Source organism: Leptopilina heterotoma, unplaced genomic scaffold (genome assembly GCF_015476425.1).
Source record: "Leptopilina heterotoma isolate Lh14 unplaced genomic scaffold, ASM1547642v1 Lhet_123, whole genome shotgun sequence".
Classification (NCBI taxonomy): Eukaryota; Metazoa; Arthropoda; class Insecta; order Hymenoptera; family Figitidae; genus Leptopilina; species Leptopilina heterotoma.
The window spans coordinates 2,917,962-2,944,013 of record NW_025110842.1 but is presented as its reverse complement, the minus strand read 5'-3'; the positions used below and the strand labels follow the sequence as shown (position 1 = coordinate 2,944,013).

Genomic DNA, 26,052 nt, shown 5'->3' with positions numbered 1-26,052 from the left:
TAAAAATAAAATAATAATAAAAATAAAATAATAAAAATAAAATAATAATACAAATAATAAAATAATAAAAATAAAATAATAATAAAATAAAATAATAAAAATAAAATAATAATAAAAATAAAATATAAAAATAAAATAATAAAAATAAAATAATAATAAAAATAATAAATAATAAAAATAAAATAATAATAAAAATAAAATAATAAAAATAAAATAATAATAAAATCAAATAATAAAATAAAATAAATAATAAAAATAATAATAAAATAAAATAATAATAAAAATAAAAATATAAAAATAAAATAATAATAAAAATAAATAAAATAATAAAAATAATAAAATAATAAAAATAAAATAATAATAAAAATAAAATAATAAAATAAATAATAATAAAATAAATAATAATAAAAATAAATTAATAAAAATAAAATAATAATAATAATAAGAATATTAAAAATAATGCCACTAATCTATAAGTGTGTATACACAGTAGAAGGGTCGCAGTGGAGACAAAGTGGCTTTAGTCAGACAGACGTTAGGAGTAACAGTACAGTGTAACATTGGTAGTTATAATGTCCGACTTGAAAGTTCTATACCTACTGCGTGTGTTCTCGTATCAATAAAATTCTTCTCTGCGTTTTTTTTTTTTTTTTTTTTTCTTCCTCTTATTGCAATCCAAGTTCCTCGCGCGTTGGGGAATGATCGAAAAACCACTGGTATTTGTTGAGAGCGCGACGGGGCCGGTCTTTTCTCAAACATTCACTCACACAACACACACAGACACAAATATAATATTGTTTTCTCACTATGTCGCCAGACATCTTTCCGCAATATAATATCTCCACATTTTTCACAAGCCAATTATTTTTATTCCAGTCCTACAAAATAGAGGCAATTATAAAATGAATTTAATGAATAAAATGAAAAATCCAATAAATACGCCAATGAAACTTTTATTAATTGCCTAATGAATTCATTAGGTTTTGTCTGTGTTGTATTTCATTTTTCTCCTAACGACAGGTTTCACTGTAATTCGTCATTTTTTTTTTTTTTTTTTTTTTTTTTTTCAATTTGAAGAAATTTATTTATTTATAAATTATTATATTAGGGAATTTTTTTTAATTTTTATTATAATTTAATTTAGTATTTTTATTTTTACTTTAATCATTTTTTATTTTTTAATTATAAAATTCAATTATTTTCAAAAAAAAAATATTCGAAATTCATCTATTTTCAATATTTAGAATTTTCATCAAATTTCGCATTATAAAGAATTCAATTATATTTAAGCAAAAAAAAATGATAAAATTCATCCAAAATTCAATTATTTTCACAAAATAATGTTTTCCACAAGAATTCAATTATTTAAAATTAAATTTTTTAATAATCTTTGTTATATTTTGAAAAAATAAATTATTTAAAAATGTTTATAAAATTTTTTTGAAACGATTCAATTATTTTCGAAAATAACAAAATTTTCCACAGAAATTCAATTCTTTTGGAATATTTTATTAAAATTCTTAGAAATTAATAACTATTCAATTATTTTCGCATAAATAATAAAATTCATCGCAGGATGATAATTATTTTTAATTCAACTTTTTTTTAAATAATTCAATTATTTTTTTAAATTTTTAACAAAATTCTTCCCAATTATTTACATAAATAATTCTTCAAAAAAATTCAATTATTTTCAGGAACTTTAATAAAATTCTTTGCAAAATTCAATTATTTTCACAAAAAATGTTACCATAAGAATTCAATTATTTAAAATAAAAATTTTCATAATATTAATTTTATTTCTTTAAAAATTAATTAATAAATTACAACGTTAGCCAAAAATTCTTATGAAGAATTCAATTATTTTCTAAAATAACAAATTTTTTTTAAAGGAATTCAATTCTTTTTTAACATTTTAAAAGAATTTTTCGCATTAATTCAATTATTTCCATATAAATAATAAAATTCTTCTTCAGGAATTCAATTATTTTTGAAAATTTTAATAAAATTCTTTGCAACTATTCAATTATTTATTTATTTTCATAAATAATAAAATTCATTGCAGGATTTCAATTATTTTTTATAATACAATTTTTCAGAAATTGCTCGAACAATGTAATTATTCGTAAAAATTTAATTTCAATTACACGAAAAAATCAATTATTAAAAAAAATGTTTTTTTTTTCAATTCTTTGGAAGAATTCAATTATTTTCAATTATTGTAATAAACATGTTCGAAAAAAATCACTTATTTTGAATAAAAATTTTAATTAAATTTTTTTTTTTTTTTTTTGAAATAATACAATTATTTTTTTAGATTTTAATAAAAATCGTCCCGAGAATTCAATTATTTTCATAAATATTCAAATTCTTTGAAAGAATTCAATTATTTTTAAAAAATAACAAAATTATTCCTGGAAATTAAATTATTTTTGAGGCATTTTAATAAAATTCTTTGCAAAATTAAATTATTTTCGAATATAAATCTCAATATTCGTCACAAGAATGGAATTATTTTCAAAAATAATAAATTTCTTCTTGAAAATTCAATTATTTTTAAAAATTCTAATAAAATCGTTCGTAAGAATTCAATTTTATTTTCATAAGTAATAAAATATTTTTCAGGAATTCAATTATTTTCAAAAATATTTATTAAAATACTAAACAGACATTATATTATATTTATATCATTATTTTTATTTTTTTTATTTATTTATTTTTTTTTATTATTTTTTTTTATTATTTTATATTTTTTTAAAATTTTTTTATTTATTAAATTATTATTTTCGATTTAATTACAATATAATTAAATCGAAAATAATAATAGAAATTTTTTTCTTTTCAAAAATAATTTATTATTTCGAAAAAAAAAAAATTTTTTTTTACTATATTATAGTAAAAAAAATTCCCACACTAACATTTTTGAATATTGTTGTACCTTTTGTGCGTTTTAATGACATTCTATTTTTCCTTTTATATATTGTACATGCATTCCGATTGATGGAAAATCGTCAGATAAATTAAATAAAATGCGCGTTTATTTTGTAATTGATTGAACAAGTTTTCACAGCTTTTAAGTAATACTATATGTATATACATATATATTTTACATATAGAAGAGAAAAATAACAATAAAGAAATATATATATATATATATATATATATATATAGAGAGAGAGAGAGAGAAGTCTAAGTGTGTTGATGTTTTTCTTTCTTGTCTACATTGATGATATATGAAAATTATGTTGAGACGATACGATTTTTAAATTTGTCGTCGACGTCATGCAAAAATATAGTGAATAATGACCGGAATATTAAAACTTGACACGTGCCCAGTTAATTAATCAGCGATTGTTTTGTTTAAGTGTTAATCATTTTCATCAATTATATATCATCGAATCATTGTGTTTAACATCACTTTTCAATTTATTTAATTACCTGATCAATTATTAGTCTTTTTTTTTTCATTATAAAATATAAACTTAAAGTGTGATGAGAAAATAAATAAATTGAGAGGAAAAATTGACAAATTTTAAAAATACTAAGAAAAGTTTATATAAATAAATCCTAGTAGTTAAATAAAGGGAGATAAATAAAAAAATAATTATTATAAATATATATAATTAAATATTTATTATTATATATACAGAACTAAAAATAAATACTAAAGTAATAAGAAATTCCAAAATACTAAAATAATAACAAAAAAAAAAATTGTAAAAAAAAATAGAAAAATACCTACTAAAAAATATTCCAAAATACCAAAAAAATACTAAATCCAAAAAATACCTAAAAATAGTAAAAAATGACAAATTACCAAAAAATACTAAAATAGTAAAAAATATGCCAAAATACAAAAAAAAATAATTAAAAAAATATTAAAATATTAAAAAATTCTAAAATAGTAAAAAATGCTAAAATACCAAAGTAATAAGAAATTCCAAAATACTAAAATAATAAAAAAAAATACTAAAATTGTAAAAAAAAATAGTAAAATACCTACTAAAAAATATTCCAAAATACCAAAAAAATACCTAAAGACACTAAAATACCTAATAGGTAATACTAAAATAGTAAAAAATGACAAATTACCAAAAAATACTAAAATAGTAAAAAATATGCCAAAATACAAAAAAAATAATTAAAAAAATATTAAAATATTAAAAAATTCTAAAATAGTAAAAAATGCTAAAGTACTAAAATAATAAAAAAATACTAAAATTGAAAAATAGTAAAATACTAAAAAATATTCCATAATACCAAAAAAATACTAAAATCCAAAAAAATACCTAAAAACATTAAAATACCTAATAATACTAAAATAGTAAAAAATGACAAATTACCAAATAATACTAAAATAGTAAAAAATATGCCAAAATACAAGAAAAAAAAAAGAAAATATTAAAAAATTCTAAAATACTAAAAAATATTCCAAAATAACAAAAAACACTAAGTTCCAAAAAAATACCTAAAAATACTAAAATAGTAAAAAATATCCTAAAATACAAAAAAAAATATTAAAATATTAAAAAATTCTAAAATACTAAAAAATATTCCAAAAATGCCAAATTACCAAAAAATACTAAAATAGTAAAAAATATGCCAAAATACAAAAAAAAATAATAAAAAAAAATATTAAAATATTAAAAAATTCTAAAATAGTAAAAAATGCTAAAATACCAAAGTAATAAGAAATTCCAAAATACTAGAATAATAAAAAAAAAATACTAAAATTGTAAAAAAAAATAGTAATATGCCTACTAAAAAATATTCCAAAATACCAAAAAAATACTAAATCCAAAAAATATCTAAAAACAGTAAAAAATGCGAAATTATCAAAAAATACTAGAATAGTAAAAAATATGCTAAAATAAAAAAAAATTAAAATATTTAAAATTCTAAAATAGTAAAAAATGCTAAAATACTAAAATAATAAAAAATACTAAAATTGAAAAAAAATAGTAAAATACTAAAAAATATTCCATAATACCAAAAAAATACTAAAATCCAAAAAAATACCTAATAACATTAAAATACCTAATAATACTAAAATAGTAAAAAATGACAAATTACCAAATAATACTAAAATAGTAAAAAATGGCAAATTACCAAATAATACTAAAATAGTAAAAAATATGCCAAAATACAAGAAAAAAAAAGAAAATATTAAAAAATTCTAAAATACTAAAAAATATTCCAAAATAACAAAAAATACTAAGTTCCAAAAAAATACCTAAAAATACTAAAATAGTAAAAAATATCCTTAAATAGAAAAAAAAATATTAAAATATTAAAAAATTCTAAAATACTAAAAAATATTCCAAAATATACCAAAAAATACCTAAACACACTAAAATACCTAAAAATACTAAAATAGTAAAAAATGCCAAATTACCCAAAATTACCAAAAAAAACATTCAATACTTATATTAAAATATTAGAAAATACTAAAATAGTAAAAAAGAATACTAAAATTGTAAAAATTATTTCAAAATACTAAAAAAAAACTGAATACCAAAAAATTCATAAAAAACACTAAAAATACTAAAAAAATTTAATAGTTTTGTGCAGTTTTTTATTTAATATTTTAAAAAATATTACAAGAAATAAACACTTCAATTAAGAACAATAATTTTTGTATAAATTTTATGTTTTCAATACAAACGGTTTTTACAAAATAATAAATATTATTATAAATAAAAAAAAAATTTTCTTATCCCCTATGTAAATAAATAATTACACAATATTATATTTATATTTATCATAATATTTTTTTTTGTTATAATCCATTGTCGATGGTTTGTTAACGCATTCTCCATGAAGACAAATCTGTAAAAAGAAAAAAAAAATTTCATCAATAAATTATTATTTTTTTCCAAATTAATTTTTTTTTTTTTTGTAATTTGTATGAAGCAAAAAAAAAAAAGTTATACATGATTTTATTTTGTAATTTAAATGTATTATAAAAATTATTTTCTCTTATCTTTTAAAAGATAAAAAATAACAAAAAAAGATATGAAAAATAATATTCTACAAAAATTATTTATTACTTTATTATTTCCACATGGTGTGCCTTCAGCTGGTGCAAAATATTGTTCGGTGCAAGGTTCTTCTGCTCTTGCCGTAATATTTGAATTTTCGCAAATAAGTTTTACACAACGATACGGATCGTCCTGAAAGCAAAAATAAAAATAATGAATAAATAAAAAAATTATAATTATTTATTTAAAATAAATATATATTTAATAATGTTAAAATAATAATAATAAAAAAAAGGTAATAAAGGCAGGAAAGTAAGAAAAAATAACAATAAAGGAAAAAAAGAAAAATAACACTAAAAAAGTACTAATAAAAGAAAAAAAAGTAACAAAATATAATAATAAAAAAAAAATAATTTTTTTTAGATAATAATTATAATAAAGAAAAACAAATAATTTGAATAAAACCAATATAGCAATTAGAAAAAAATAGAATAATAAATTCAAATAATAATAATAATACCTTTCTAATGGCACAAAAACTAGTTTTATCGTTTTTAAAACATTGATCATCCATTGTGGTTAATTTACCAGGCAATGGTACATTCAGTGGTTCATCTTTAGGTGGTGGATTATAAACACATTTTGCACCTTTCGATCTAGACAAAAAAAAAAAGAATATATATTTATATTTCTGTCATTTAATTAAATTTATTTTTTATTTAATTAATTAATTAATTAATTTTCTTCAAATTTTTTCACTTACAGTAAAGTTTTTGAAATTTGTCGTTGACTGCATGGGGAAAATCTTATTCTGTTGCTGTATCCGCCAGAGTAACTCATTATATAGCCACTGTCACCCCACTCACACTCTTTATGCTTGTTTGTATCATGAGAAGCACCCAGTCTAAATTGGACAATATTATATTTATTGTATACTTGTTTAGATTTAATTATGTTGTATTGTATTATATATCATTTTTCTAATTTTCTATATAGTATTGTATATATTCTATTCTATTCTATTTTAACGTATCCTATTGTATCCTATTGTATCCTATTGTTTTTTAAATTAACCTATCGTATCCTATTGTGCTGTAACGTATCATATGGTGTTTTAAAGTTTCCTATTGTATTCTTTTCTATTGCATCCTATTGTGCTTTATAATATTCTATTGTATCCTATTATATTGTAACGAATTCTATTGCATCCTATTGTGTTCTAACGTATCCTATTGCATCCTATTGTGTTTTAAAGTACCCTATTGAATTATATTATATTGTAACGTACCCTATTGTAGCCTACTGTATTTAAAGTATTGTGTTGTAATATACAGTACCGTCCGAAATTGTCAGTCCACCCATTTTTAAAAGAATGAAAAAAATTTTTTAACATAAAATTCATTAAAACTAAAATTTTTTTTGGTTTATATTTTGAAAGAAGATAAAATTTTGAAAAGAATAAGACCTTACAGAAGTCATTTGGCCAAAATTTGTAAAAGATATTCTTAAAAATCGTAATTTTCAATGTTTTACAAAAATTTCAATAACTTCTAAAATAATGAACGCTTTTTAATAATCTTAGGCTTATTTTAAAGGTCATTTTCTACGGAATAAGAATTACTTATAGTCATTAACCTGTAATTTTTTATTTAGAATAAGCATGACGTCAAAGTTGAACAAAAAAATTCAAAAAATTTGGAATAATATTTTTAAAAGAAAAATAATTTTTAAAATTCAAACATATTTTTTTATTAAATTTTCTTGAAAGATCTACACCATATCATGTTTTATATATGTTCTAGAATAGTTTTTAGTACAAAAAATTTATTTCAAATTTTTCCAATTTTTTTGTTCAACTTTGACGTCATGCTGATTCCAAATAAAAAATTACAGGTTAATGCCTATAAGTAATTCTTATTCCGTAGAAAATGACCTTTAAAATAATCCTAAGATTATTAAAAAGCGTTCATTATTTTAGAAGTTATTGAAATTTTTGTAAAACATTGAAAATGACGATTTTTAAGAATATCTTCTACAAATTTTGTCCAAATGACTTTTGTGAGGTCTTATTCTTTTCAAAATTTTATCGTCTTTCAAAATATAAACCAAAAAAAATTTGAGTTTTCATAAATTTTATGTTAAAAAATTTTTTTCATTCTTTTAAAAATGGGCGGACTGACAATTTCGGACGGTACTGTATTCAGTCCTATTTTATTAAAGTATCATATTGTGTTCTATTTTGTTGTAATGTATCCTATTATATTGTAACGTATCCTATTGCAACCTATTACACTCTAACGTATCTTATTGTATCCTATCATATTATAAAGTATCCTATTGCATCCTATTGTGTTTTAAAGTATCCTATTGTATCCTATTGTTCTGTAATGTATCTTATAGTATTTTTTAAGTTTCCTATTGTAATATCTTTTACCCTATTGCATTTTAAAGTATCATATTGTGTTATATTTTTTTGTAATTTATCCTATTTTATCTTATTATATTGTAACGTATTCTATTGCATCCTATTGTGTTTTAAAGTATCATATTGTAGGCTATTATATCCTCTAATATTTGTAATGTATCCTATTGCATCCTATTATGCTCTAACGTATCCTATTTTAAGTATCCTATTGTAATATATTCTATCCTATTGTTTTCTATTTGATTGTAATGTATCCTATTGTATATTATTATATTGTAACGTATCATATTGCATCCCATTGTGCTCTAACGTATCCTATTGCATCCTATTGTGTTTTAAAGTATCCTATTGAATTCTATTATATTGTAACGTACCCTATTGTAGCCTACTGTATTTAAAGTATTGTGTTGTAATATATTCAGTCCTATTTTATTAAAGTATCATATTGTGTTCTATTTTGTTGTAATGTATCCTATTATATTGTAACGTATCCTATTGCAACCTATTACACTCTAACGTATCTTATTGTATCCTATCATATTATAAAGTATCCTATTGCATCCTATTGTGTTTTAAAGTATCCTATTGTATCCTATTGTTCTGTAATGTATCTTATAGTATTTTTTAAGTTTCCTATTGTAATATCTTTTACCCTATTGCATTTTAAAGTATCATATTGTGTTATATTTTTTTGTAATTTATCCTATTTTATCTTATTATATTGTAACGTATTCTATTGCATCCTATTGTGTTTTAAAGTATCATATTGTAGGCTATTATATCCTCTAATATTTGTAATGTATCCTATTGCATCCTATTATGCTCTAACGTATCCTATTTTAAGTATCCTATTGTAATATATTCTATCCTATTGTTTTCTATTTGATTGTAATGTATCCTATTGTATATTATTATAATGTAACGTATCATATTGCATCCTATTGTGTTTTAAAGTTTCATATTAAATTCTATTATATTGTAATGTTCCCTATTGTGTTTTTAAGCATCGTATAGTTTCCTATTGTGCTGTAATGTATTCCATAGTTTTTTTTTCAAGTATCCTATTGTCATATATTCTATCCTATTGTATTTTAAAGTATCCTATTGTGTTATATTTTATTGTAATGTATCCTATTTTATCCTATTATATTGTAACGTATCATATTGCATCCTATTGTATTTTAAAGCATCATATTGTATCTTATTGTATTTTAAATTATCCTATTGTGTTCTTTTTAATTGTAATGTATCATATTGCATCCTATTGTGCTCTAACGTATCCTATTGCACCCTATTGTGTTTTAAAGTATCATATTAAATTCTATTATATTGTAACGTACCTTTTTGTACCTTATTGTGTTTTAAATTATCCTATTGTCCTTTAATGTATCCTACAGTATTTTTTTTGGTATTATATTGTAATATATTCCATTCTATTCTATTTTATTTTATTTTATTTTATTTTATTTTAATGTGTCCTGTTGTATATTATTATATTGTAATTTTTTTTGTATATTATTTCTTTTTGTATATTATCATATTGCATCCCATTGTGCTCTAACGTATCCTTTTGCATCCTATTGTGTTTTAAAGTATCCTATTGGATTATATTTTATTGTAACGTACCCTATTATATCCTATTGTGTTTTAAACTATCCAATTGTTACCTATTGTGCTGTAATGTATTCTATATTATTTTTTGAGTATCCTATTGTAATATATTCTATCCTATTGTATTCTATTTTATTGTAATGTATCCTATTGTATACTATTATATTGTAACGTATCATATTGCATCCTATTGTGTTTTAAAGTATCCTATTTAATTCTATTATATTTGAACGTATTTTATTGTATCCTATTGTGTTTTAAAGTATCCTACTGTATCCTATTGTGTTTTAAAGTATCCTATTTAATTCTATTATATTTAAACGTATTTTATTGTATCCTATTGTGTTTTAAAGTATCCTACTGTATCCTATTGTGCTGTAATGAATCCTATAGTATTTTTTAAGTATCCTATTTTTATATATTCTATCCTAATGTACTTTAAAGTATTCTATTGTGTATTCAATAGATCCTATTCGAATTCTATTATATTGTAATGTTCCCTATTGTGTTTTTAAGCATCGTATTGTAACCTATTGTGCTGTAATGTATTCCATAGTTTTTTTTCAAGTATCCTATTGTAATATATTCTATCCTATTGTATTTTAAAGTAACCTCTTGTGTTCTATCTCATTGTAATGTATCCTATTTTATTCTTTTATAATGTAACGTATCCTATTGCATCCTATTGTGTTTTAAAGTATCCTATTGAATTATTTTATATTGTAATGTATTTTATTGTATCCTATTGTGTTTCAAAGTATCCTACTGTATCCTATTGTGTTTTAAAGTATCATATTGTGTTTTAAAGAATCCTATTGTATCCTATTGTGCTTTAAAGTATCATTTAGCATCCTATTCTATTTAAACGTATCCCATTGTATTTTAAAGGATCCGATTGTGCTGTATCTTATCCTATTGTGTTTTAAAGCATTCTATTGTATCCTATTCTTTTGTAACTTATCCTATTGCTATTGTAATAAATAGTATAAATTTAATTTTAAAATGCCTTACATATGGCCCAATTCATGGGTTGCTGTCATTATTCCACCATATGCAGCATTATCAACAGCAATTACAGAACTCTTGTAGACTTCTGTTGTAAATTCATCGTAAGCGTCGTTGCTTGTTTCAGTAATGTTTTGACACACTCCCTTTATAAATGCAACACCTAAAACAAATTTTTAAATAAATAAACATTTAGCCGAATATTATTATTTTTCAAGAAATTGTTAATTCTATTTCTATTATTTTTATTATTATTATTATATTATTATTATATTACTATTATATTACTATATATCATACCCATTGTAGGTGCTTCGTCTGCTGCTTCTGTTAAAGACGATCTGCAAATAATAATTATCATTTTTTTTCTCTTACAATAATTGTCATTTTTAATTTAAACTTTTAACAATTAACTTACCCAGTCATAAGTATACCAATATCGTAATCTTTTTTGTATACAAATTGATTATTTATTTTTGGCAAAAATTTTCCAAAGTCCTCTACTAGTTTATGTGGCCGTGAATTTTTACGAGAAGCGCCAGATAAAATGTACTCCATTGAACTCTAGAAATGGAAAAATATATAAATATATATTTATTCTATTAAAATTTTTGAGAATATTTGAATGTCTGTGTGTGACAATTAAATTAAATTAAATTTTTTTTTTTTGAAAATAATTGAATTCCTAAAAAGCATTTTATTATTTGTGAAAATAATTGAATTTTGCAAAGAATTTTATTAAAATGCCTCAAAATAATTGAATTTTCGCGAATAATTTTGTTATTTATCTTTAATAATTGAATTCTTTGGAAGAATTATTTATACGTAAATAATTGAATTCTTGGGAAGAATTTTATTAAAATCTAAAATAATAATTGAATTATTGACAGAAAAATTTAATTAAAATTGTATTTAAAATAATTGATTTTTTCGTGGAATTGAAATTAAAATTTTTAAGAATAATTACATTTTTCGAGCAATTCCTATAAAATTGTGTTAAAAATAATTGAATTCCTGACAAGAATTTTATTATTTTTATGAAAATGATTGAATTATTGCAAAATTTTTATTATTTTTGAAAATAATTGAATTGTTGATAAGAATTTTATAAATATTGTTTTAAATAATTAGTTCTTTCGAAATATAATAATTATAATGAAAATTTTATTTTAAATAATTAAATTATTGTGGAAAACTTTATTTGTAAAAATAATTGAATTTATCAATTAATTAATTTAAAATAGCATTAAAAATAATTGAAATTCTTCAATGAATTTTACTATTTCTATAATTAAATTCTTGCTTAAAACTTTTTATCAAATTTTTTTTAATAATTGAATATTTTAAGGAAATTTTTGAAAATAATTGAATTTCGAAGAAGAATTTTATTATTTATAAAAGCAATTGAAATTTTGCCGAGGATTTAAAAAACATTTTATTATTTATTAAAATAATTGAATTTTTGCTTAGAATTTTATGAAACGTAACGTAAAAAATTCAATACATTTCAATTAAACCCCCCACCAAAAAAAAAAAAATTATAAATTTTCTTACTTTAACTATAACGATGCCTGCAATCGAGAAACGAATTGTTGGATTTGATAAAGGTCTGAAAAGTAAATCCACCCCGTAGAATGTTGTTAAAATATATCTTATGGCGTATCTAGCGTTATAGTACAATTTTCTGAAAAAAAGAAAAATTACAATTTATTTATTACTTAATTTATTAATTAATTAATTTATTAATTTATTAATCTATTAATTTCTTAATTTATTAATTTATTAATTTATTAATTTATATTATTTATTATTTATTTTTATTTAATTCTTATTGTTGATAATAATTTATTAATTAATTACAATTTATTTTTAATACAAAAGAAGGAAATTTTTCTTTTTTTTTACAATACTCACCCAAAAAGTTCTTCGTCAATAAAAATTAGTAATTCCGGATAAACAACAATGTCTCTTTGAGGGGGTAATTTTGGATTTATCTTTTTTACACCCCTAACTGTGAAAATTGCAAAAATTGTTAAAAAATATATTATATTTTTGTATTAAAACTCCTGTTATTAAAATATTATTTTTCTCCCTCCCCCCTCGTTTTTCTTCAAAATCAGTAGTAAAAAAAAAGTTTAAAAATTAAAAAAAAAAATGAACTTACCGTTTTTCGCCCACTTTTGTGCTTTAATTTTTTTCGAACGATGCAAAATAATATGGGGTTGATCGTTTTTATTAAAATGATTCAATCTCATGAATTCTCGACTTGACGTCATATTTAGGAAATAGTCCCTTGATATTGGATGTATTAAGAGATCATCGCCAATTGTTCCCTCCTTTATAGAAAAAAGTTATTTTTTTTTTATTTTTGATTGAAATCTAGAAAAATATTTTTTTTTAACTATTTTATATAGTTAAAAATATTTTTCTGGAAAACAAAATTATTGAAAAAGAAAAGCAACACTTACGAAAGCTTCATTGCCATCGTCGTCTATTGTTATAGAAAGTACAGCATTTTTTAATTCATCAATATAAAAATTCTCTTTTTCCATGTTCTCCAGAAACTTGAAATAGAAAAATACTTACATTATTATTATTATTATTATTATTATTATTATTATTATTATTATTATTATTATTATTATTATTATTATTATTATTATTATTATTATTATTATTATTATTATTACCATTTTTACTATTTTTCTTATTATTTCTTACTATTCTCACTATTTTTTGTATTTTTCTACTATTCTTACTATTTTTGTACTATTATTTCTATTATTTTTACTCTTTTTTGCATTTTTGTACTCTTCTTACTATTTTTCTACTATTATTTCTATTATTTTGACAATTTTTAGGCACTATTTTTTGTATTTTTCTTCTATTCTTACGATACTATTTTTTTACTAATATTTTTATTATTCTTACTATTTTTCGTATTTTTGTACTAATCTTACTATTTTATCCATTTTTCTTATTTTACTATTATTTTTACTATTTTTTGTATTTTTCTCCTATTATTTCTATTATTTTTACTATTTTTTGCATTTTTGTACTAATCTTACTATTTTTTCTATTTTTGTACTATTCTTACTATTTTTATTTTATTATTTTTACTATTTTTTGCATTTTTGTACTAATCTTACTATTTTTTCTATTTTTGTACTATTCTTACTATTTTTATATTATTATTTTTACTATTTATTCAATTTTTGTACTATTATTTCCATTATTTTTTCCATTTTTGTTATTATACTATTTTTGTACTATTATGTCTATTATTTTTACTATTTATTACATTTTTGTAATTTTACTATTTTTGTACTATTATTTCTACTATTTTTACTATTTTTTGCATTTTTTTTACTAAACATACTATTTTTTCCATTTTTGTTATTTTACTAATATTTTTAGTATTTGTGGACTATTATTTCTATTATCTTTACTATTTTTTGCATTTTTGTACTAATCTTACTACTTTATCCATTTTTCTTATTTTACTATTATTTTTACTATTTTTTGTATTTTTCTTCTATTATTTCTATTATTTTTACTATTTTTTGCATTTTTGTACTAATCTTACTATTTTTTTCTATTTTTGTACTATTTTTACTATTTTTATATTATTATTTTTACTATTTATTCAATTTTTGTACTATTATTTCCATTATTTTTTCCATTTTTGTTATTATACTAATTTTTGTACTATTCTTACTATTTTTGTACTATTAAAAGTCTGGAAAGAACTCGTTTGACGCCCGTATATGTAACGAAATAAGAAAATAAATTATTTCATATTTTTACAATTTTTTGTATTTTTCTATTATTCTTACTATCCTACTATTCTTTTTACTATAATTTCTATTATTCTTACTATTTTTTGTACTAATCTTAGTATTTTTTTGCATTTTCGTACTAATCTTATTATTTTTTCCATTTTTGTTATTTTACTATTATTTTTACTAATTTTTTGTATTTTTGTACTATTTTTATTATTTTTTGCATTTTGGTACTAATCTTACTATTTTTTCTATTTTTTTACTATTCTTACTATTTTTGTATTATTATTTCTATTATTTTTACTACTTTTTGTATTTTTGTACTATTCTTACTATTTTGTTTTATTATTTCTATTATTTTTACTATTTTTTGTATTTTTGTACTATTCTTACTATTTTCGTATTATTATTTCTATTATTTTTACTATTTTTTGTATTTTTGTACTATTCTTACTATTTTGTATTATTATTTCTATTATTTTTTGTATTTTTGTACTATTTTTACTTTTTTTTGCATTTTCGTACTAATCTTATTATTTTTTCCATTTTTGATATTTTACTATTATTTTTACTGTTTTTTGTATTTTTGTACTATTTTTACTATTTTTTTGCATTTTGGTACTAATTCTACTCTTTTTTTTATTTTTGTACTATTCTTACTATTTTTGTATTATTATTTCTATTATTTTTTGTATTTTTGTACTATTTTTACTGTTTTTTGCATTTTTGTACTCTTCTTTCTATTTTTCTACTATTATTTCTATTATTTTTACATTTTTTTATTATTCTTACTATTTTTTTGAATTTTTGAAACTAATCTTACTATTTTTTCCTTTTTTGTTATTTTACTATTATTTTTACAATTTTTTGCATTTTTTTACTATTATTACTATTTTGTTTTATTTTAATTTCAATATTTTTACTATTTTTTGTTTTATTACTACTATTAATATACTATTTAATACTTACATCTGGAATTTGTCTAAAATTAAATAGACTGGATGAATTATGATTGGGAATGGCGTACCAAATTTTTGTATGTTTTCCAACTAGATAGCCATCAACTGGATGCAAATAAAGTTGAATTTCCCTATCGCTAAAGGGGATAGAGACAAATTTTTGCGTTGATCGTTTATTCATTTTTTTATGCTTCGGAAATGTGATTTCGCAACGATACCCTGAAAAGTATTAAACAATTATTATTTTATTATTAACATTCTAATTTTCTTTTTCTTTTTCTTTTTCTTTTTCTTTTTCTTTTTCTTTTTCTTTTTCTTTTTCTTTTTCTTTTTCTTTTTCTTTTTCTTTTTCTTTTTCTTTTTCTTTTTCTTTTTCTTTTTCTTTTTCTTTTTCTTTTTCTTTTTCTTTTTCTTTTTCTTTTTCTTTTTCTTTTTCTTTTTCTTTTTCTTTTTCTTTTTCTTTTTTCTTTTTCTTTTTCTTTTTCTTTTTCTTTTTCTTTTTCTTTTTCTTTTTCTTTTTCTTTTTCTTTTTCTTTTTCTTTTTCTTTTTCTTTTTCTTTTTCTTTTTCTTTTTCTTTTTCTTTTTCTTTTTCCTTTTCTTTTTCTTTTTCCTTTTCTTTTTCTTTTTCCTTTTCTTTTTCTTTTTCTTACAATAGAAGATAATATAATAAAGTAAATAGTATAATATAATAATTTAAATTTTTATAATATAATAATTATTTATTTAGATACTTATTTACGAAATATGCGCCGGTTAGGCACTTAATAATTACATAATTAATTAAAAATTAATTGCGAGAAAGTTCCGTTTTTATTAAAGTAAAAAGTAGATTTAAACAAAAAATTAAACTTAAACTATATCCACAGAATAATTTTAACATAATTATAAACGTATTTTTTTACATATCTCTAAATTTTATTATTATTATTGTTATTATTATTATTATTATTATTATTATTATTATTATTATTATTATTATTATTATTATTATTATTATTATTATTATTATTATTATTATTATTATTATTATTATTATTATTATTATTATTATTATTATTATTATTATTATTATTATTATTATTATATTATTATTATTATATTATTATTATTATTATTATTATTATTATTATTATTATTATTATTATTATTATTATTATTATTATTTTTTTTTTTTTTTTTTTTTTTGCTTAGGGACTTTTGGGAAATCTGCCTACAGATACCTTGGATTCCGCACTCCAAGGTTATGTGGGGTTGGTATGATAAAACAAAAGGAAATATAAAAAAAAGAAAAATAAATCCATAAAAATTAAATTTAATACACTGGCGACCTACTACCGGCCCGACCCACTAAAACCCGTAACCCTTCTTCTGGAGCCCTTTACCCTCCCTCGGAACTGTCGTAAGACTTTAGCCTTCGAGGGTGGCGCTCCAACTCTGTCGCTAATGCGACTTTCTGCTTTTCTCTGCGGTTATCCTGCGTTAATAGTTAAAAATTTAATACTATTTCACTATAAAGCGGAACTAACAGCACAACAATATTTAAAAATAACAAATGTGTAATTAAGTGTAAAAAGTCAGAAGATAAAATTATAAACGGATATATAAAAAAGAAAAAATAAACGCGTATAAAAAATTCAAAAAACATAAAACTGTACAAAGATGAATAAAAAACACAAACAATTAAAAAATGTATAAGGACAAATAAATCACAAAATAAATTAATAAAAAACAAACGAACAAAATTAAAAGCTGTTTAAATTACGCTTTTTGGCGGCCGTCGAGATCCTTCCTCGACATAACCGAGATTATGAAGTTCTCGACTTGCCGCCAATTCTCTTCCGACTGGGTCATCAGCGATACCATGTTCTCCGGTGTAACTTGACTGTTTACACCTTCGAACATGGCCCGCCTCTCCAAGTCCCAATTCTTGCATGAGAAGAGGGTGTGCTCCGCGTTGTCCTCAGGGAACTGGCAATATGCACACACCTTGTCCTCGCGTAATTTAAAGCGACACAGGTACGAGTTAAAACACCCGTGACCTGTGAGCGCCTGAGTCATATAATAGGAAACCTGACCGTGTTTCCTATTTATCCAGGTGGCGAGTGCCGGGATAAGGCGATAAGTCCATCGACCTTTTTCCTCACCATCCCATCTTTCTTGCCATCTTTCTATGAGCCTGTGCCTCGCTTCTTTGCGGATCAGGCCCTTGCTTGGTCTTAATTCCTCATTCAAGGAACTGCTTTCTTTAGAAAAGAGAAACATTTCTTCCCTTTCCCTCGCCAAAAGATCTGCTGGCGGGACACTTGCAAGGACCTGCACAGCACTCGTAGATACCGTCTTATATGCAGAGATGATACGCGTTGTAATCGATCTCTGCGCAGACAGTATCTTTTCACAGATGGTCACACATCTTTTACTCCTCAGGGATGGGGCCCACGCTGGTGCTGCATAGAGCATTTTAGCGTGGGCGACACTCGCCACCAGTCTTCTTTTTTGTTCACGGGGTCCGCCAACATTTGGCATTAGCCGTGAAAGATTAGCCGCACACTCGATCGCCTTATTTGACGCCGTAGCCATGTGGTGGTGGAAGTGTAACCTTCCATCTAACTCCACACCAAGATATTTAATTTGCTTACTCCACTTGACCTCGAATCCGTCTATCACGATTCGTGGGAGCTCATAACCACGTCTGTCTGTGACCAGCAGTGCCTCGGTCTTTTCCAGGGCCATTTCAAGACCTCTGGTATCCAGCCAGCTTTTAGCTAGTCGCAGACATTCGTTCACCAATGTCCCAAGAGCCTCCTCACTTTCGGCAGTGCACACGAATAACGCGTCGTCCGCAAAGCCGATGATCACCGCACCTTCGGGCAGATCCATTCGCAGAAAATCATCGTAAGATACATTCCATACAAATGGACCCACCCTCGAGCCTTGAGGAGCTCCACGCTGCATCTCTTCCTTGAGAGTGCAGGTGTCTCCCTCATATATAACCCACCTGTCGCTAAGATAATTATCCATTATCCGCAACAAGTAGGGCGGCATGTTTTTCTTTTCCATCGACTCGATGAGATCTTTCCATCTTGCGGAATTAAACGCGTTGCGTATGTCAATTGCTACCAACGCGCAGAAGCTCTTCTTTTTCCCAGGTCCCAATTTGTTTTTTCCTGCTTTGGCTATGTCCACAACTGCCTGGATGGCATCAACCGTGGACTTGCCTTTACGGAAACCAAATTGGTGATCGGATAGACGATTCTCTTCGGTCAAGTGGCTTTGCATTCTCTGCAGAACCATATCCTCTAGAAGTTTACCCATCGTATCTAGCAGGCATATAGGCCTGTACGATGAAACCTTATCTAGAGGTTTTTCACCTTTCCTTAGGAGGACTAACCTCTGTCGCTTCCAGTCGCGGAAGAACTCTCCTCTCTCAAGGCAAAGATTGAAGCATCGAAGCAGAATCTGGGGTGAAGTGTCGATTACCAACTTTAGGATCTCGTTACTTATCCCATCGATTCCAGGCGCCTTGCCTGTTTTCAATCTTTTGCCTGCTTTTTGCAGTTCACTAAGTGTGAAGAGTTCCTCCTCTTCGACTTTGCAAAAACTCCAGTCCCTTCTAAGGTATGGTTCCGCAGGAGGAAACAAAGAATTTATTATCTTTCTGACCCAATCGGGATTGTCCAGGCCGGGGGTCTTTTGCCTCGTCGCTAATTTCTTAGTAACGATTTTAAAAGCCAGACCCCATGGGTCCTTATCGACTTCCTCGATTAGGTCCTTCCAGCTACGGCGTCGCGACTTGCGGATCTCTTTCTTGAGGTTCTTTTTTGCCTCCTTGAAAGCCTCTTTTAGCAAGGGATCTCCCTTAGATCGGGTATATGTCCTTCTTGCTTTGAGGCATTCCTTCCTCAAGGAGGCTAGCTCCTCTGACCACCAGTGCAAGGATTTTCTTACGGGAATGGCGCCTTTGCGTGGTATTGATGCATTGCAAGCGGTGACTATCATGTTTCTCACCGCTCGCACCTTCCCATCCAGACTGCTCGGCCTTTTCACCCAGCCCAAGTCCTCAATCAAAAGGGATTCTCTTAGGGACCGGCCGAACTTTTCCTTGTCGAGTCTCTTCATATTCCACGAGGAGGTTTTGCGACTAGGAACATCCTGTCTTTTTTCTCCTCGTGTGCCTCCCATCGAGACTGAGAACTCAATGTACTGGTGGTCACTTGCGGTATATTCCTCTGAGACCAGCCAGTCGCTTATGCGGCTAAATAGTTTAGACGATGCGATCGTTAGATCTATAATTGATCCGATCGAACCTCGTCTAAAAGTCCATGTATTGCCTCGGTTCACAGCTAATAAGTCGTTTCTGGAGATCATTTCTCCAATACGAATTCCTCTCTTGTCGAGTCTCGTCTCACCCCACTCTGGCGACTTTGCGTTAAAATCGCCAGTGATGATGACATCCAGCCTGGATTCTGTGAGGCTCGCTTCTAGGTCTTCGATATTGGCTTCGAAGTTTGTCAGTGGGTCGTTGGGTGAGAAGTAGCAGCTATACATACGTATATTAGCTACCTCTATCCACACGAACCCACTGCTCGTCTCCAGAAACTTGTCAACCCGCAATTCTGGGTTGCACAGCTTTATGGCGGCTCTCTTCGCCTTATCCTGATACCAAGGGGCGAGGTCGCTTCCTTGATACTGCTCACTGCAGAACAGGACATCGACCTTATTTTCCCTTGCCGTTTGCATTAGGAGCAACTGTGCATCCTTACTTGTATGCAGGTTAACCTGCAAAAATTTTAAGGATTTGCCTTTTTAATCTTTTGCAGTTCTTCCCAGTAAACCGGGCAGGCTCTCTTTCCGGACTCATGATTTGTTTCTGGCTTTCCCAGGTCCAAGCATGTAAGGCACTTCGGCTTAACGTTACAGCTCTTCGCGAGGTGTCCCTCTCCGCCGCATCTCCGACAGTTTTTACTTCTGTCGGGGCCTTTGCAGAATAGGGTTCTGTGTCCGTAACCTAGGCACTTTTGGCACCTAATTACTTCAACATGCTCACGAATTAGAGCGTTTATCCAGCCGATTTTGATTCGGCCAAGTTTAAGCAGAATGTCACTTTCTGCTTCTGCTAAGCGGATTAGAGCCACCTTAGTACTTCTAAAGCGCGTCAAAAGGTGGCACTCTATCTTCAGATCAGGTTTGCCCAGCTTATCTCTCAGAACTGAAATCACCTCATCCTCCGTCGTGGTTTCATCCAGCTCCTTGATCTCAAGAGACCTTTTATTTACGAGAGCAGTGACGTCGCATGGCAAGGCGCCATGCAGAGCCGAGGACAGTGCTTCCGCAAACTTCAAGGTATCTCCACCCTTTTTCACTATCACAAGAACCTCCTGTTTAAAGGTTCTCCTGATTTTATGAATTACGGTACCAGTGTCTTCTGGTTTAATCTTTGCTTTTATCAGCGGCAAGATACCCTCATAAGATTTTGGGTCTCTTGCCGTAATCTTTACCGCTTCCGTGGTTCTAAGCTTCAAAGGGTGTTTTGGGAGCTCTTTTTTCTCGCCTGGGGGCTTTTTTCTTGGAGCCCGTTCCCTTCTCTTTCCAATAACCTTAAAGCCGTCCTCATTGTCCACTCCGTCTTTTAATACGGTCTCAGCATACGTCTTGCTGGGACTACTTGAGGGCGCCTCTTTTGCTCCAACTAGCGACTCAGAATTAAGCTGTGGAGCATCCTTTCGCTTAATCCTCTTTCCGCTCCGAGTTACTTGTTGAGGACTCTTATCCGGGCTTACACCTTCTCTGGGGCGCTTACTCACCTTCTTTTCCTTATTAGAATCTGTAGCTGCTGCACTATCAAGAGTTGCAGCAGCACTCCTCTTTTGCCTTGGAGTTCCCACAGTTGAAATCCGTGGCTCCTGATCTCTGAACGGTTCAGGGATAAAACGCAGATTCCTACAAATTGTTAAGAACGCACTCTCCAAAACCGCCACGCCATCCTGGATGTCGCGACTGACGTTCTTTTGGCGCTTGAATGCCTGGTGCACGCTCTTAAAAATCCCGGGAATAGCCAGGAACTGATTTGCGACATTTGATTCGTAGCATGTCAGCTGGCTATCTATTTGGCTCCCTCCAAAATCCTTGGAGCCATCTGCACCGACTATCGGGGCTTGCACCCGATCAGAATCGGTGGTGGGATTACCCTCTTTCGAGGTACCCACTTGGAGTATTTCATTAAAAATTTTGTCCATTTCATTCATTTTTTTATTTCTTTGTCCCGTGTCGAGGGACAATCGGGCCTTAACAGGGTACTACCATCTGGCCAGGATGGGCCCTGAACCGCCTCCGTTAGTTACATAAACGTTATAGCATTGCCGGAGCATTGATGCGACGTCTATGATATCCAAGGGCACGTGAACATGTATGTTCGGACGTGGAGGTCGATGTGTCTCTCCAAGATAGCAGGAAGTTTCCGCAAGGGAGTGCATCCTGGTATCTCTTCACAGAGTTTACCCTCATTATTATTATTATTATTATTATTATTATTATTATTATATTATTATTATTATTATTATTATTATTATTATTATTATTATTATTATTATTATTATTATTATTATTATTATTATTATTATTATTATTATATTATTATTATTATTATATTATTATTATTATTATTATTATTATTATTATTATTATTATTATTATTATTATTATTATTATTATTATTATTATATTATTATTATTATTATTATTATTATTATTATTATTATTATTATTATTATTATTATTATATTATTATTATTATTATTATTATTATTATTATTATTATTATTATTATTATTATTATTATTATTATTATTATTATTATTATTATTATTATTATTATTATTATTATTATTATTATTATTATTATTATTATTATTACTATTTACTTACTATATTATCATTTATTTTAATTATTATAAAAATATTTTTAAACATTTTTTACTTTTTTTTTCATTAATTGTTATTGTAATAAAAATATTTTTAAAAAATTAATTTGATTTATTTTATGATCATTGTTTTTCTTATAATAAAATTATTTTAAAAAGTAATTTTAATATTATTAATATTATTTCTAAAATAGTTAAATAATGTTTATATAAAAATAGTAAATTATGCAATATTTTAATTTTTTTCTTTAAACAAATTTTTATGGAGCGCAAGTGTAAATTAAAGGAAAAAAAAATTTTTTTTCAATACCTGTGTCATTGGGTGCTTGACAAATTTTCATCACGTCATCACGTGTCAAGGTTTCGTGTAACTGTTACGAAAATAAAAATCACTCATTCAATAAAATCAAAATATTTTAAATGTTCAATAAAGTTTTATGGTGTGGTATAAAAAATTAAGTATAAGTTTATTTTTAAACTAAAGTGGACAATTTGCATTAATTGCTAATTAACATTTATTATTATCATTATGATTATTACTATTATTTATTTTTTTTTATTTGTATTTTTATTATTATTATTATTATTTTAGTATTTTTATTAGTACTATCATTATTATTATTGTTATTAATTTTTTTACTCAATAATAAGCTAAAAATACTATAAAATATACTATAAACATACAATAAAAAATTAAAAAATACTACAAAATATCTTTAAAATATTTTTGTTATATATTTGTGGTACTTTGTAGTATTTTTTGTAGTCTTTATTATAATAATACTATAAAAATACTACATAATAATACAAAAATATTTTGTAGTATTTTTACAGTATTTTTGTTATATATTTGTAGTATTTTGTAGAATTTTTTATAGTATCTTTGTAGTATACTATATAGTATACTAAAAAATTACTATAAAAAATAGTACAAAATATTATAAACATACTATAAACTATATGTACTACAAGAATACCAGAAAAATACTACAAAATACTATAAATTGTTAAATATACTATAAAACATGTACTACAAGAGTACTATAATACTACAAAATACTATAAATTATTAAATATACTATAAAACATGTACTACAAGAATACTATAATAATATACTACAAAATACTATTTAGTTGTAAAAAATTTAAAACTTTAAAAATTTAAAAAAAAAATTAAAAAATTACTATTAAGTATATGTACTACAAAGCTACTATAAAAAAACTTTTACAAAATAGACCAAAGTACTAAAATATATAGTACATATACTACACCATAAAATTTAAATTGTGATTATTTATAATTATATTAATTTTTTTATTAGAATAAAAGAACAATAGCTAATTAATTATTTACTCACCTCTTGGGAATGTACGGAAGTCGACAGTATAGCGAATAAACAAATTAGAAGGGGATACATTTTTTTTTTTTTTGATCTGTTAAAAATTAAAAAAGAAAATTATTTCAAAATTATTTTCAAAAACTTTAATTTTATTTTTAGAGTAAAAAAAAATTCTTTTATTATGTTTCACTTGGCCTCGCATTATTAGATATGGCACTATTTAATTTATGTTACCAATATTTAATGGAGTAATAAAATTATAATAATAATAATAATTACAATAATAATAATAATAATAACTATTATTATAGTAAATAAGAAAAAAGTTATTGCTTATCTTACGTAGAATGATAAAACAAATATTAATATTATCAATAATAATTTTACGAGAAAGAGTATTTATTCTATTTGCATATTGTTCTTTCGTCAATTGTGTAATATTTTTTTTTTTCTAAGAAAATGTTTTTTTTTGTATATATTATTTTTATATTTAAAACTTTTCATTAATTCCATTTTGTTTTTTGCGTCATTCATGGAAAATTTTTGTTCTTCATTGATAAAAATTTGTAAATTTTTAATCATATAGTTGTAATTTTTTTTTATTAAAGAAAAAAAAACTTTTTTGAAAATAAAAAATATATTTTTAATCACAGTTGTAATTTTTTTTAATTAAAGAAAAGAAAACTTTTTTTTTAAACAGAAAAAAAAATTTTTTTTCAGTTTTAATTTTTTTCACTTGAAAAAAGCATTTTTTTAAATAAAAAATTATACTTTTTTATATCAATTAAAATTATTCAAAAATGCAGATAAAAATAAGATAAAATTAAGTAGTTATTTGTAAATAAAATTTAGATTAATTGCAACGTCAATTAAAATAGTTTTAATTACAATTAGAATAATTTTAATTACGATTAGACTAACTTTAATTATATAATTATTTATATAATTGCATTTTTTCATTTATTTAAATATATTTATTTATTTATTTATTCTTTGTTAAATTTATTTATTAAATTTAATTAATAAACAAGTAAAATTATTATTTACTTTTTTATTCATATTTTTCTACTTTTTTACTATATTTATTTATTATATTCATTCATTGATTTATTATTTCATAATTTATTTAATTAAAATGATTATTTATTTAGTTACGAAATTTATTTATTCAACAAATAAATTCTTCATTATTTTTTATAATTTATATTTTTCTATTTTTTTACTATTTGTTTATTAAATTTATTTATTTAGAATTTTTATTTATTATTTAATGAAATTGTTTAATTAAAATGGTCATTTATTTATTTACTAAATTTATTTATTAAACAAATTATTTTTAATAATTATATTTTTCTATTTTTTTTACTATGTTTTATTAAATTTATTTATTTAGTTATTTATTATTTAATAAATTTGTTTAATTAAAATGGTCATTTATTTATTTACTAAATTTATTTATTAAACAAATTATTTTTAATAATTATATTTTTCTATTTTTTTTACTATGTTTTATTAAATTTATTTATTTAGTTATTTATTATTTAATAAATTTGTTTAATTAAAATGGTCATTTATTTATTTACTAAATTTATTTATTAAACAAATTATTTTTTATAATTATATTTTTCTATTTCTTTACTATTTGTTTATTAAATTTATTTATTTAATATTTAATAAATTTGTTTAATTAAAATGGTTATTTATTGATTAAAAACTAAATTTATTTATTTAGTTATTTATTATTTAATAAATTTGTTTATTCAACAAATAGATTCTTATGTTTTTTTTATAATTATATTTTTATATATTTTTTTTAATATTTGTTTATTAAATTTATTTATTTTTTATTTTTAAAATTTATTTATTAAACAAACAATTTTTTGTTTATTTCTTATATTTATATTTTTCCATTTTTTACTACTTCATTAAATTGTGAATTTATTTAATTCAATTGTTTATTAATTATTTATTGAATTTGTTTATTTAAAAAAATAGAATAACGAGAACAATAAAATATACTCACACAATTTT

General features: G+C 23.8%; 2 protein-coding genes across 11 annotated transcripts in view; one reads left to right on the top strand and one right to left on the bottom strand.

Annotated features, from left to right (window-relative positions):
* LOC122512669 (dorsal-ventral patterning protein Sog) overlaps nucleotides 1–26,052 on the top strand; it is a 223,569-nt gene that overhangs the window by 131,640 nt on the left and 65,877 nt on the right. The gene's annotated exons all lie outside the window — the stretch shown is intronic.
* On the bottom strand, nucleotides 5,675–24,215 carry LOC122512670 (A disintegrin and metalloproteinase with thrombospondin motifs 15-like). Of its 2 annotated transcripts, XM_043628648.1 has the most exons (14): nucleotides 24,040–24,215; nucleotides 22,992–23,052; nucleotides 15,774–15,982; nucleotides 13,491–13,586; nucleotides 13,187–13,358; nucleotides 12,937–13,033; nucleotides 12,577–12,706; nucleotides 11,441–11,586; nucleotides 11,323–11,363; nucleotides 11,029–11,185; nucleotides 6,745–6,885; nucleotides 6,502–6,637; nucleotides 6,051–6,173; nucleotides 5,675–5,829 (listed from the first exon to the last, which is right to left on the bottom strand). In XM_043628648.1, the coding sequence occupies exons 1-14, from the start codon at nucleotides 24,097–24,099 to the stop codon at nucleotides 5,737–5,739; spliced, it is 1,662 nt and encodes a 553-aa protein (XP_043484583.1). In that variant the 5' UTR covers nucleotides 24,100–24,215; the 3' UTR covers nucleotides 5,675–5,736. The 2 variants fall into 2 exon arrangements, with proteins under 2 accessions (XP_043484583.1, XP_043484584.1); XM_043628649.1 differs by lacking the exons at nucleotides 15,774–15,982; nucleotides 24,040–24,215 and having other exon boundaries at nucleotides 22,992–23,043.

Coding starts and splice junctions, on each gene's coding strand:
- LOC122512670 (XM_043628648.1), bottom strand. CDS start 24,099: ATGTATCCCCTTCTAATTTGTTTATTCGCTATACTGTCGACTTCCGTA. Junction 11,587..12,576: donor CAGGCATCGTTATAGTTAAA/GTAAGAAAATTT, acceptor TTCCATTTCTAG/AGTTCAATGGAGTACATTTT. Junction 6,886..11,028: donor ACCCATGAATTGGGCCATAT/GTAAGGCATTTT, acceptor TGTCCAATTTAG/ACTGGGTGCTTCTCATGATA.